Here is a 13,042-nt window from a genome sequence, read left to right as displayed (position 1 = left end):
ACAACAGCGATTGTTGCGTGTGGAACTGTTTCCATATCTAGCTGTTAATGAGAGAGGCTTGTTGAATTATTTCCTCATCAATTGTTCATGTTTTATTGTATCTATCAAACAATAACTCTTTTATCAAGACTTAATTGGAAGGTTTTTATCCTGAGTGGAAAATACTTGCCATCCACACTGAGGAATCATATCTAAGGCTGATCTGACTACCTTTCTCCTGGTGAATTCATGTTGAAGATAGAAGACAACTCAAATTCCAAAGGGAGATCTTTTTGCAGCATTTGGATTCTGGCGTTCTAAGCTATTAAATGCAACCTCAAGATGCCTTTGATCACTCAGTGTCCTGGAGACCTAATACCTTCTCTATAAGTGAACTTCTGAGGGATTATGAAAATGATAGTGAGCATTTAATTCTCATTCATACAGTAAACGCATCAGTTTGTGGATATTAAATCAAGGTAGGACATTTTCCTTTCTTTTAAAAGCCACTGCTGCCTTCTTCTTTAACCTCCCCTTCTCTTTCAGTGCAGATGAGAACAGAACAGAGAAACATTAGGTAGTAGGTAGTAAATTATTGTTTACTTTGCTGTAATGACAACAAGTGTACTATTATTTTACTTATTTCATAAAAAATAAAATTGCATTCATACTAAAAATGGCACCTTACAGTAGATGGAACTGAAAACATTCTTAAATTATTTCACTGTACAGTAAAATAAACTGATAACAGAGTCTTAGCATGTATCTCTACTAAGTTCATTATTATTGTTCACTGTGCCATAATGGACTCCAGAGTCTTAGCATGTATCTCTACTAACTTTACTATTATTGTTCACTGTGTCATAATGACTTCCCACTTCATAAATGCCCTGTTTTGCTCAACTTCAGTTATGGCAAAAATCCAGTGCATCTGTTTCCCATCTCTCAACCGCATTACATACGTTGAAAACTGGGGGCATGGTATCTTTGCTTTCATCTCCTTAACGTGGATTAGGCAGCATTACTATTCAGGAAAAAAAGGAACGTAATATCGAATGTATTTGTCAAGGCATCGTGCCCATCTCTTTTTCTGACAATTTGTTCCCTTCTTTTTTACATTGTTGCATCTAATATCCTTTGTAGGCGATGTGTTTTTAAATAACACTGATTATTGCATTATTAAATAATAACTAAGTTTGTTTCTTCTAATCACTAATGCAGACTACAAATCCTGTTCTTGGTTTGCTGTGTAAATCTGTGGCTTTCTCATTTGGCTGTTATGTAGATTCCTGCATTGAGATGTCCACCGTTTCCATGAAACCCATGGTGGGGCTGTCAGAGCAGGCTCCCAACACCACTGAGCAGCCACTCAACGCATCATCCCAGGACTCAGCCGCCACCTTCACCATCGGCACCATCCTCTCCTTTATGTGTCTAGTTGGCGTGTCAGGTAACATCTACACCCTGGTGGTCATGTGCCAGTCGATGCGCTCGGCAGCCTCCATGTACATCTACATCATCAACCTTGCATTGGCAGATCTGCTCTACCTGCTCACCATCCCGTTCGTGGTGTGTACACACTTTCTAAAGGGATGGTATTTTGGGGACGTGGGCTGTCAGATCCTCATAAGTATGGATTTTCTCACAATGCATGCCAGCATCTTCACCTTGACTGTCATGAGCACCGAGCGCTACTTTGCTGTGCTCAAGCCCCTTGATACAGTAAAGCGCTCCAAAAGCTACCGCAAGGCTATTGCCATGCTTGTGTGGGCTGCCTCTCTCTTACTTACCTTACCAATATTCATTGGAATAAAGCTCATGTCAGTAAATGACAAGCTCATTTGTCAGTCCACACTGGATCCACTGTTCTACAAGATTTACATCTCCTTTCTGTTTTGCACCAGCATAGTGGCTCCTGGGATGATTATCGGCTACCTGTACATTCGACTTGCTCGTACGTACTGGATCTCCCAGACAGAGACCTTCAAGCAGACCAAAAAGCTCCCTAACCAGAAGGTTCTCTACCTAATCTTCACTATAGTCTTGATCTTCTGGGCCTGCTTCCTCCCCTTCTGGATCTGGCAGCTCTTAGGCATGTTCTACCCAGCCATGATACTTTCCACCAAGATCAAACGCATCATCAATTACCTGACCACCTGCCTGACGTATAGCAACAGCTGTATCAACCCTTTCCTTTACACATTGCTAACGAAGAATTATAAAGACTATCTGCACAAGCGCCAGAGGACTTGGACCACAAGTAGCTACTTCAGCCGCCGGAACCGCTTTGAACGCTCCCCGCACCGCTCCCTGTCCTCCAGCAGTCAACAGTGCACAGAGAGTTTTGTGCTAACACACACTTCACGCAGCACCAACAACAGCAGTTTGTAAGGTAGGTCCTACCGTTTGAGTCTTCAGCACAGATAAGGACAGCAGTGATGAGGCCCACCGTCATGCCCACAACACTCACCCTGTGTGATCACAGCAAACATTATCGATGTTTACGGATTCCTCTATAACCTCTTTTCTTCAAGAGATAATTCAAATAATTAGCGCTATCTAAAATAATTATGATTATAAGGCTTAAGGTTTGATGGTATGAGACCACAAAACCCTTTTCTTAGATTTGACCCCTCAGTATGAAACAGAGCCATCGATTCCTGCACATTTCTGGCAGAGAGATAGAGGTTCTTGCCAAGGCCTGTAATGTCGTATGTTTGTTGAGAACAATTTACTTTTGATCCTTCTGGGAAATGGAGGTTGTAGTGGTTTCAGCAAGGTAACAATAATAGTTCAGAAATTCATAGTCCTCTGAACCAAATGATAAGCAATACTGAGATATGTCCATGTTAGAAAATAAATGAATGCACAGGCCGTGATGTTTGTAATTTACATTGAGAATTACCATGTGTGGCTTAGCACTAGGTCTGAAACAAAGAGGAAAAAGTAAATAGTTTGATGTCAACAAATCTTCTGAAGAAATGAATTATGCCAGGAAGAATTCACTAGGTTATGTGCATGATCCGCGTTGGTTTTTATAGTTGTTTTTTGAATGAATATTTTTCTTCTTTGTACCTAGAACAGATTCACAGAGTCCTGCAACAGCCATTTGTCATAGCATTTTACACAAATGAGATGACAAATCACGGCAATATATATTATGATATGAATATGCTGAAAGCTGTTATTTTAATCGGCCCCAGGTCAAAATCATAAGTAGCCTACTAGGATTGTTTTTCTGTTCCCATTTTAGGTTTTGTAATAACAAACTCAAGTCAGTTTCTGTCAAAATCAATCAACAAATGGCATTTTTATTACAGTTTACAGTGTCTTTCGAGCAACAAAACAGTATTAAAGCTGAAATACTGAGTATATCAATATTTAATTAATCAAGGACAGCATAATATTTGTACCGGTATGTATGTTTTATGTATCACACACTCTCATCCATCTTACTGGTCCAGTATTTAGCATATGACTATCAGATTAATGTATATTAGCCACTGTAATGTCGATTAGTAAGTGTGTTAGCCACTTACCACTGAAAACACCTCTCTGTTCCTGTTGGCAGAGAACACAGGCCAATCAGACCTCCATGTCACACAACATGTGTAGTTGTATTTCCAGTCTTCTTTCTTCACCCTTTCTACTCGCTTTCATGGCTTGTTTTTGGAGCAAGATTTGAGCTATTGATAACTCAGACAGAAAAAGAGAAAAGCCTGACTGACAGACATGTACAACAATCATGGGAAATCAATGGGAAACTTAATATATTGAAAAGGTTAGAAAAAAGGGAGATTTAATTTTACAAGCTAAAGAGATAATCTGACTCGCCTGCTTTTCCATTGTTTGCTTCAAACTGATGTAATTAACTGGGGAAATAAATGACAAAGCAGCCGATTTGACGAAGGTCTGCTATTGTTCTGTTTAGTCCTCAGCTCCTCATAAAAGGTCCATGTGTCTAGATTTCTCAGATAGTAGTAACATCATTTTGATCTTTAGCTGGATATATAATAATAATAATATATTATTACATACACATCAAATTTTCCTCAGATTATTGTTATAGGGATCATTAGAATGTTTGCTTCCCTTTGAGGTACCTTGGGTTTATCAAGGACACAACAAATTGTTGATCATAGTGCTGTTATTTTGAATACTATTTTTGAAGAAAAGGCAAAAGCTTTGTTGTAAACTTTCGATATTATAAAGCACCACCAGACACAATACAGTCAAGCATTTCCACAGTTATTATTAGGTTTCAAAAACAACCTATCACCTGTCCTTTCCACAGCAAGCTCCAAAGGAAACAGGTCAGCAGAATTCAATGCTCTCCTCCCAGGCTTGTGTCGCTGTGCGTGTGTGTGCGCGCGTGAGTGTGTGTGTGCACACATACGTGCATGATGTATGTGTGTGTGTGTAGGTGTATCACATAGTGTGTGTGTGGGTGTGTCAGAGAGAGTGTGTCTATTGTGTGATGCCAATGGAAGGCACATTTGTCCCTGTATTTCTAAAAACACATTTTACAAGCTACCACACAGAAACACACACACACACACACACACACATAAAGAAACACAAGATTGTAACCCGCACAACATGTTTTGCACCAAGTTGTCTTATATGAATTATGTTTCCTGCATAACATAAATCCTGAAAAAAAAGGAAAAACAGACAACTCTCATTTGACTTGCTGAGGATTAATGAGATGGTCATATTTCTTGAGAACAGGATTCAGCTAAATACATTAACATAGTTGCTGTCACAAAGTTTCTAAAGTAAATACTCAAAAAGAACAAAACAAAAAGAAAGAAAATTCAGGCTATAAAGAAGAATTCCTTATCACACACAGTTTCTTCAACACCCAGAACATTTCCCAGGAATGCCATTATTCAGCTGTGCAAGTGAAGTTCTTCTGAGGGTGAGAATCAGAACTAAATTTACAACAGGACTAATTACTCCTACCTCCTCCTTAGCCACCCCCAGAAACGTATTTATTTATTTATGTATATCTGTCTTAGGGTAAAAAAACTATACACTATCAAATATTTGTGTGTGAATGTTTGTATGTATGTATATTATGGTATGCCATTTAGGAAATTATTATATATATAATGACTGAAAACTCTAATTATATGGAGTGAAAGTCTTAATATATGGAATGAAACTTGAATATATGGAATGACAGGAGTAATATCAAAATAGAAATGTTAAAATATTGTCTAAAATGTTGAGAATATATAATCTATAGTTATATCCTTGTCATTTAAGTGATAGCCTTCTGAATTCCCTGGCTTTACAAAATGGCTTCGGCTGAAATAGCCCAATACTTGGTTGAGCTGATTTTTTTTAAACAGCTGATCATATTCCAAATAACACTGATACCATATATTCAAGGTCACAAAAATGTATGTCCAACTATGTTTTTGTTCATTTCGACACAGTGCTTCTTTCTATCTTCCTATTATATGTAGTTAAAAGTTTTCTCCCTTGACATTACCAAGCTGTTTTTGGCACCAAAGTATTATCATTATTGTTTACCGTCAAGCTATTATTTTTGTTGTTGATATTGTGATCATTGTCTCGATAAGTATCTGCTATCATTAAATCATGCATTAATTGTTTTTGTTGTATTATTGTTTTTTGTTGTATTTGTATTATTATTTGTCGCTTTGGATTAATAATTTGCTAAATACAGTATCTAAACTTGAACTGACCTTGGTGTATGCTTTTCCTGCCTATGTCTTACATCCTGTTGTTGGGTTATTCTATGTCAATGTCAAGTCATCAAATAGTTTCAATCTCATTAACCATTAGTAATTTTCAAAAATGATTTGTGACCACCAGTTTTCTACAGGACATAACCAATGTCAATGAAGTTACATGACTAAAATTTAAGAACATAAAAATATTGTGTGCATGTATTCCAGGTCACCTCCACACCAAGGGCCGTATTCACAAAGAATCTTAGGGCTAAAAGTAGCTCATAAGTGGCGAATTTAGGAGAAACTCCTAAAAATAATGGGCGTGTCAGTCTTAAATTTAGGACTCCTATTTTTTTTTACTAAGAGCAATTCACAAAATATTTTATCCCTAAAAGTAGCACCTAAGTCAAGGACAGCTTAAAACTCCTCATGAGGACTCCTAAGTCACTAAGACCTATTCACAAAAAGTCTTAAAATGGCTGAAGCCAGACGTAACGTGTTGGAGACAATGAACGACTCTGAATTGTTGAGAAGATATCGTTTAAACCGTGAAGGCATCAACATTTTACTAGAATTAGTGCGGGATGCAATCACGTCTCCAACTATCCGAAACAACCCAATCAGTCCGGAAGTTAAATGTTTGATAACATTAAGATTTTTGGCTACGGGGAAAATGCAACTTTGCAACGCAGACGTCAGAATATCGCAATCACCGCACTCTGTAGACCACACATTGTACAACAGTTTATCCGGTTCCCTTTGGACAATCGGCTACTTCAAAGGATCAAGGTCAATTTCATGGCGTTTGCAGGAATGCCCGGTGTCGTGGGTGCCATCGATGGAACACACATTAAAATAATTGCTCCATCCAGAGATGAGGACGTCTTTGTAAACCGCAAAAAGGTACATTCAATTAATACACAGATAGTGTTTGATCCAAATTTCACAATCATGGATATTGTTGCGAAGTGGCCTGGATCTACTCACGATTCGCGCAGTTTAATGGAGAGCGCGGTCTGCGCCAGCTTTTTGAGCGGCACCATGTACCTGCTGGATGCCACTTGGGTGACGTGACAGTGGCCATCCATGCAAGACATGGCTTTTGACACCCTTCCTCAATCCACAACCGGGAGCACAGTTGAACTACAACATGCAAGTATACGCATGAGGCCTATTTTGGTGACACAATACCTGTAGCCGCGACGGCTCTTTTAAAGTCCACTCCGCAATCTCCATCCTACATTGTGACTGGAGCGCATACCACCGCTTCTCGCAGTCATCGACAGAGCGACAGACGGCAGGGAATGAAGCATTTATGTTAACACATATGTCCTCCCATGCCTCACGCATAGTTTGCAGGGTGCTTTAATTATTACTTCTTTGATTTCATGCAATTTCCGTGTTTTTTTCGGCAATTTCTCTTTCTCTTAACGTGCAAAGCGTCATTCTCGTTGGATGCACAAACTTGTCATCATGCGTGTGCATTCTGCTAAGTGCACTGTCCATAACTATTTAATATGACTTAATTTGAAGCCTAGGTTATTCTCTTATTTTCTGTTTATTTAGTGGGATCGTTAGGGGGATGTTAGGACTGAGTTTTTAATGAGAGAGCCTGTCAACAACCAATCACCGTCCTCACCCCTTCTAAACTCGTGCATGAGAAGCGACGTCATCCATAGCAACGGAGTTTTTATCTTAAGCTTAGGAGTTGGTATTATCCTTAGTATGAGTAGGTCTCAGAGCCGTTGTGAATCACTTTTAAGAAATTACTCCTACGTAAAAGGTTTTAGCGCGAGTTAGGAGCACTCCTAGTGGTAAGATAAAAGGCTTTGTGAATACGGCCCCAAAACAGCAAGCTAATGGTCAAAAGCACAGTCATTGAAAAAATACTTTCCATGCAAAAAATCACTGAAAATAGACTAAACATATATTAAACAGAAGACTAACAAGTACAAGTCTTGAAGATTGTCAGTGAAAAAGAACAACACAATAAAAAAATGAGGAAATAGTTATCGTATGGAGCAGGTGTTTCAATGCCTATGTTTAGTTGTTTACATCCTTTTTTTCTTTCAATGCCAAACTTAGTGCATGATTTACTAAGATTGCAACCGCATCTGCACACAGATGTTTTTGCGCATTTTCCGTGGTATTTATCAAACCACATCTGCGCTGGGCACTCTGTGCTTACTCCGCCCTTTAAAGGGCCTGATTTACTAACATTGATTTGCGACCGCAGCTTGATCTGCGCCTTTGCCAGGCAAATTGCCTGCAAGTTACTGCCACCATGGAGATTCGAGAAAGAAAAAACTAAGGTTCAGCGAAGAGGACATAGATATATTGGTTCACGTTCGCTCAATCACTGAATCTGATTCAATGGGTTATATTGTTGTTTTGCCCGCCATCACCTACAGCGAGATGTTTAAAAGAACACGATTATAAATAATATGCTATTGGTGGCATTAATGCATAAACTGTCTTTTATAACAATATAGATGTGTACATGGCGAGATTAATACGTTCTACATGGGACATGGGTTCACTACAATATATCCCCACTGAAACAAATACATTTACCAAGTAGCCAGGCCTCTCCAAAATCACCGTTGCTCAATCATGGATAGATGGCACTTTTCCGGAAGATAAAACTCATGGACAGACCACTACCACGTAGGTAATGGTCATGTTGGCATCACATATGACCTGGACATTCATTGAATATGTGTGCTTTCTGTTTCGGTAAACGTGTTCGTGGATTGAAGGTGGGACTGGTTACATGTGGGTGCGATCAATGGCTCCAATTACGTTCGGAAAGTTTAATTTCAGCTATCGTAGTGGGGAAATGTACATTGACCAGTGTGCCGTAGCAATGCGTCGAGCACCTGGGTGAATATTTGGCTGAGTGAAGGCTGAGATATACCAACTGCTGATGCTATAACTGTTTGAAATGATCCCATGCCAATATTTGTAATGTTGTCCTGAGTTTAACAACTGATGGAATGGAATGTGATCGCCGGGTGGAGGGTTCGATTTCGTCTCTGATCTGGTCCAGTAATTGAAGTATTGCGTGGCTGGTTAACACCGTCTAATGATTTGTGGTTCGCTTAACTGAAAAAGTGTTATACCAGTTGAAAAAATTCTTTCTGTGCGCTGTCTCTGTCTTCTTTCTTCACCTTGCTCTTATAACTGCTGCCATATCAACGTTTTCAGACTCAATGGAAATGCGCTTCCTGGTTAAGACGTGCTTTTATGAGGCGGAGAATTAGCCCGCAAATCAGAGACGTGCGCTCGCCAGGCAGTTTTAGTAAATACCTCGCAAGACATCATTAGGCGCACTTACCTTCTCTCCTCCCATTAAATTGCGCTTCACGCCCAGGTTACCACCCACGGTTCTGTGCCATCCCTCCTGTTTGCAGGTACACACCCATAAAGCGTTAATTCGGCTCCTACTCAAATGCGCCCCCTTAGTAAATACCGTTTTATGTTTACAACCGCTATTTTACGCCTGAAATGGGCGCAATCCTGTTAGTAAATCAGGGGCCGTATTCACAAAGAATCTTAGGGCTAAAAGTAGCTCATAAGTGGCGAATTTAGGAGAAACTCCTAAAAATAATGGGCGTGTCAGTCTTAAATTTAGGACTCCTATTTTTTTTTACTAAGAGCAATTCACAAAATATTTTATCCCTAATAGTAGCACCTAAGTCTAGGACAGCTTAAAACTCCTCATGAGGACTCCTAAGTCACTAAGACCTATTCACAAAAAGTCTTAAAATGGCTGAAGCCAGACGTAACGTGTTGGAGACAATGAACGACTCTGAATTGTTGAGAAGATATCGTTTAAACCGTGAAGGCATCAACATTTTACTAGAATTAGTGCGGGATGCAATCACGTCTCCAACTATCCGAAACAACCCAATCAGTCCGGAAGTTAAATGTTTGATAACATTAAGATTTTTGGCTACGGGGAAAATGCAACTTTGCAACGCAGACGACTTCAGAATATCGCAATCAAGCCGATTCATTCATCAAACAATCACCGCACTCTGTAGACCACACATTGTACAACAGTTTATCCGGTTCCCTTTGGACAATCGCCTACTTCAAAGGATCAAGGTCAATTTCATGGCGTTTGCAGGAATGCCCGGTGTCGTGGGTGCCATCGATGGAACACACATTAAAATAATTGCTCCATCCAGAGATGAGGACGTCTTTGTAAACCGCAAAAAGGTACATTCAATTAATACACAGATAGTGTTTGATCCAAATTTCACAATCATGGATATTGTTGCGAAGTGGCCTGGATCTACTCACGATTCGCGCATTTTAATGGAGAGCGCGGTCTGCGCCAGCTTTTTGAGCGGCACCATGTACCTGCTGGATGCCACTTGTAGGCTGACAGTGGCCATCCATGCAAGACATGGCTTTTGACACCCTTCCTCAATCCACAACCGGGAGCACAGTTGAACTACAACATGCAAGTATACGCATGAGGCCTATTTTGGTGACACAATACCTGTAGCCGCGACGGCTCTTTTAAAGTCCACTCCGCAATCTCCATCCTACATTGTGACTGGAGCGCATACCACCGCTTCTCGCAGTCATCGACAGAGCGACACACGGCAGGGAATGAAGCATTTATGTTAACACATAAGTCCTCCCATGCCTCACGCATAGTTTGCAGGGTGCTTTAATTATTACTTCTTTGATTTCATGCAATTTCCGTGTTTTTTTCGGCAATTTCTCTTTCTCTTAACGTGCAAAGCGTCATTCTCGTTGGATGCACAAACTTGTCATCATGCGTGTGCATTCTGCTAAGTGCACTATCCATAACTATTTAATATGACTTCATTTGAAGCCTAGGTTATTCTCTTATTTTCTGTTGATTTAGTGGGATCGTTAGGGGGATGTTAGGACTGAGTTTTGAATGAGAGCGCCTGTCAGCAACCAATCACCGTACGCACCGCTTCTAAACTCGTGCATGAGAATGGACGTCATCCATAGCAACGGAGTTTTTATCTTAAGCTTAGGAGTTGGTATTATCCTTAGTATGAGTAGGTCTCAGAGCCGTTGTGAATCACTTTTAAGAAATTACTCCTACGTAAAAGGTTTTAGCGCGAGTTAGGAGCACTCCTAGTGGTAAGATAAAAGGCTTTGTGAATACGGCCCCAGGCCCTTAGTAGGTATTTAGTGCCTTGAACAGGTTATGCAATTTTCAAACTGACTATGCTCTTTAACAAAAAATAGCATTTGATACTTGTGATCACAATTTACTTAAACCTAAAAGTAGGGTTCCAATCTATTATGTCTATGGACATATTTTCTCAAATATTTATACTACACACATCACCCATTATTAAACAACTCTTCAGAAGGTTGCAAAAAGTTCCATTCAATTGAACGGGCTATCCCAACGTTCAGAGGTCTGATGCTTGTTACCGAGGGGCTTCTGATTCACATCTTTCATAACATTCTGCAAGTACTCTGTTCACTTTCATAATAGCAATTCAGTATAACTAGAAGTCAGAAAGTAATAGGTTGCCACGCAAAACATCTGGAACTTTAAAATTCTATTTGTGTAGAGAACTAGTTTTATGTCACGAAACGGCAACAAAATCATAAAAAAGAGGTATTTAGGAGGAATGCCTTTTATCGTTTTGACAAGTAGTATATAATAAGCGAGATAATGTATTGTCCACCAGTCTGTATAGGAATACAAATCCCGACAGGATGAATAGGACTCCGGAATGCAGCAGAGTCCTAAACAATGTGGTACACCAGTATGTATGATAATGTATCTGCACATGTACTACACTGACACATAGCATTTGACCTCACATGATCCCCCTGCATGTGACTGTGAGAACATTCTCATTCAGAACCCATGCCTATATGGCTGGGACTACTTCTGGAGATGAATGTTGTCGGCATGGAGATCAGTTTAGTATATTCTCATTTTCAGTCAGATCACAGATGTGGTACAAATCAAAACACTTTTATTAAATTGATCATAGTACATGGTTCCTCACTGACAGCAAACTGTATGGCTTTGTAGCCAGACAGACATCATCCATGATTCAGACATAATGCATGATGCATTGTATCCAACAGCTTCCAGGTCTGTGTCTGTGGTGTATCTATATGATGTACTGGAGGTGCTTGTTGGCAGAAGTGCCCACCCCATCCTGACTGAATCAAGACAGTGGACTTCATTTACTGCCCTGCTTCTTCCTTTGTTGGATGCTTGTAAATAGTTTCCCAGTGATCCTGGAAAGAACATGTAATGTTTCCCACTGCATTCCTGCATCTCCTCTGCGTGTCTCTCCTTACTCCGCTTACTCATGCTCGTGCTTACTCACATTTTCAATGACATGGAGCGAACCTCAAAAGAGTTGCAGCTGATGTCTAATAATTTACAATCTCTGACCTGATATATCTTGCCGTTACTGAATCCAGGTGTGGTTGATTTTGCAACTGGCACGTACATGTGGAACATTTTTGACATGGTTGGCAGGACAGTTATTTTTTTAATTAAAAAATCTGAGGCTTTTGATTATTCTAACTTATGTTTTCTTCTTCTCCCAGGGCTCTTGCAAGTTCATGCTTCAACCGACTAACCACCCTACTTTTGAACTGGCATGCTAGCAAGACCTAGACTGTTGTGCTTATCTCTGTGCACACACCCACACATCCAGGACATCCTATGCCTTTTCATGATGTTTAGATAACCCCTTCATGTTTAGACAACACAAAGATGCATTGCTTCCCACTCATGAGTGTTCATGTAACCATACACGCGTGGCTGCTTTGGATAGAAGAGTCTGCTTAATAGCTCATGATTTTTTTTTTTTTTAACTTATGCTCTAGTTTAGTTCTCCTGTCCGTGTTACAACATAATTGTTCCTGATATTTTTAAGAAGACTTCATCTGAAGCTGGAATATTCGTTTTTTTGAGGGTGTGTTTTCTCCTTATATTTTCAATGTCTTGTTTCTTGTTTCATTTTCATGCAAGAACAGCACGGCCTCTTTCTTTCCAGTGACTTCCTCTAAGTCTCTCAGCTCATCCTATAGCCTAAGCCTTCTTCATTAGTCTTAGTCTCTTCACCATCCTTGTAAACAGTCTATTGTGAATGGAGAGGGTGGGCTGGGAAAGCACTATGGCGTGTCCCTGAGGAGCGGGGGAAGTAATTAAAGTGCTCTGAAGCATGCGGTAAGCAGAAGACAGGGAAATGGTGTGCTTGGGCAGGGCTGGGGACACAGCACACAATCCACAGGATGGGACACAGTGGGTGGCAGAAGCCCTGCCTGCTCCCTCAGCGCAGACATGTGCATCAGTCATACTCAATGATTGTTGCTGTCTTCTT

At 40.1% G+C, this 13,042-nt stretch overlaps 1 protein-coding gene across 1 annotated transcript; it reads left to right on the top strand.

The window, feature by feature from the left end:
* Nucleotides 1-421: 421 nt before the first annotated feature.
* On the top strand, nt 422-2,370 carry uts2r (urotensin 2 receptor; the record flags this gene model as incomplete). The annotated part of the gene is made up of 2 exons (XM_080835240.1): nt 422-458; nt 1,265-2,370. Exon 2 carries the CDS (start codon nt 1,279-1,281, stop codon nt 2,368-2,370), a length of 1,092 nt encoding a protein of 363 aa, XP_080691366.1. The 5' UTR covers nt 422-458; nt 1,265-1,278.
* Nucleotides 2,371-13,042: the final 10,672 nt, after the last annotated feature.

This window comes from Sprattus sprattus (assembly GCF_963457725.1).
Source record: "Sprattus sprattus genome assembly, chromosome: 3".
Taxonomy (NCBI): domain Eukaryota; kingdom Metazoa; phylum Chordata; class Actinopteri; order Clupeiformes; family Clupeidae; genus Sprattus; species Sprattus sprattus.
This window is presented reverse-complemented; position numbering and strand designations above follow the sequence as displayed.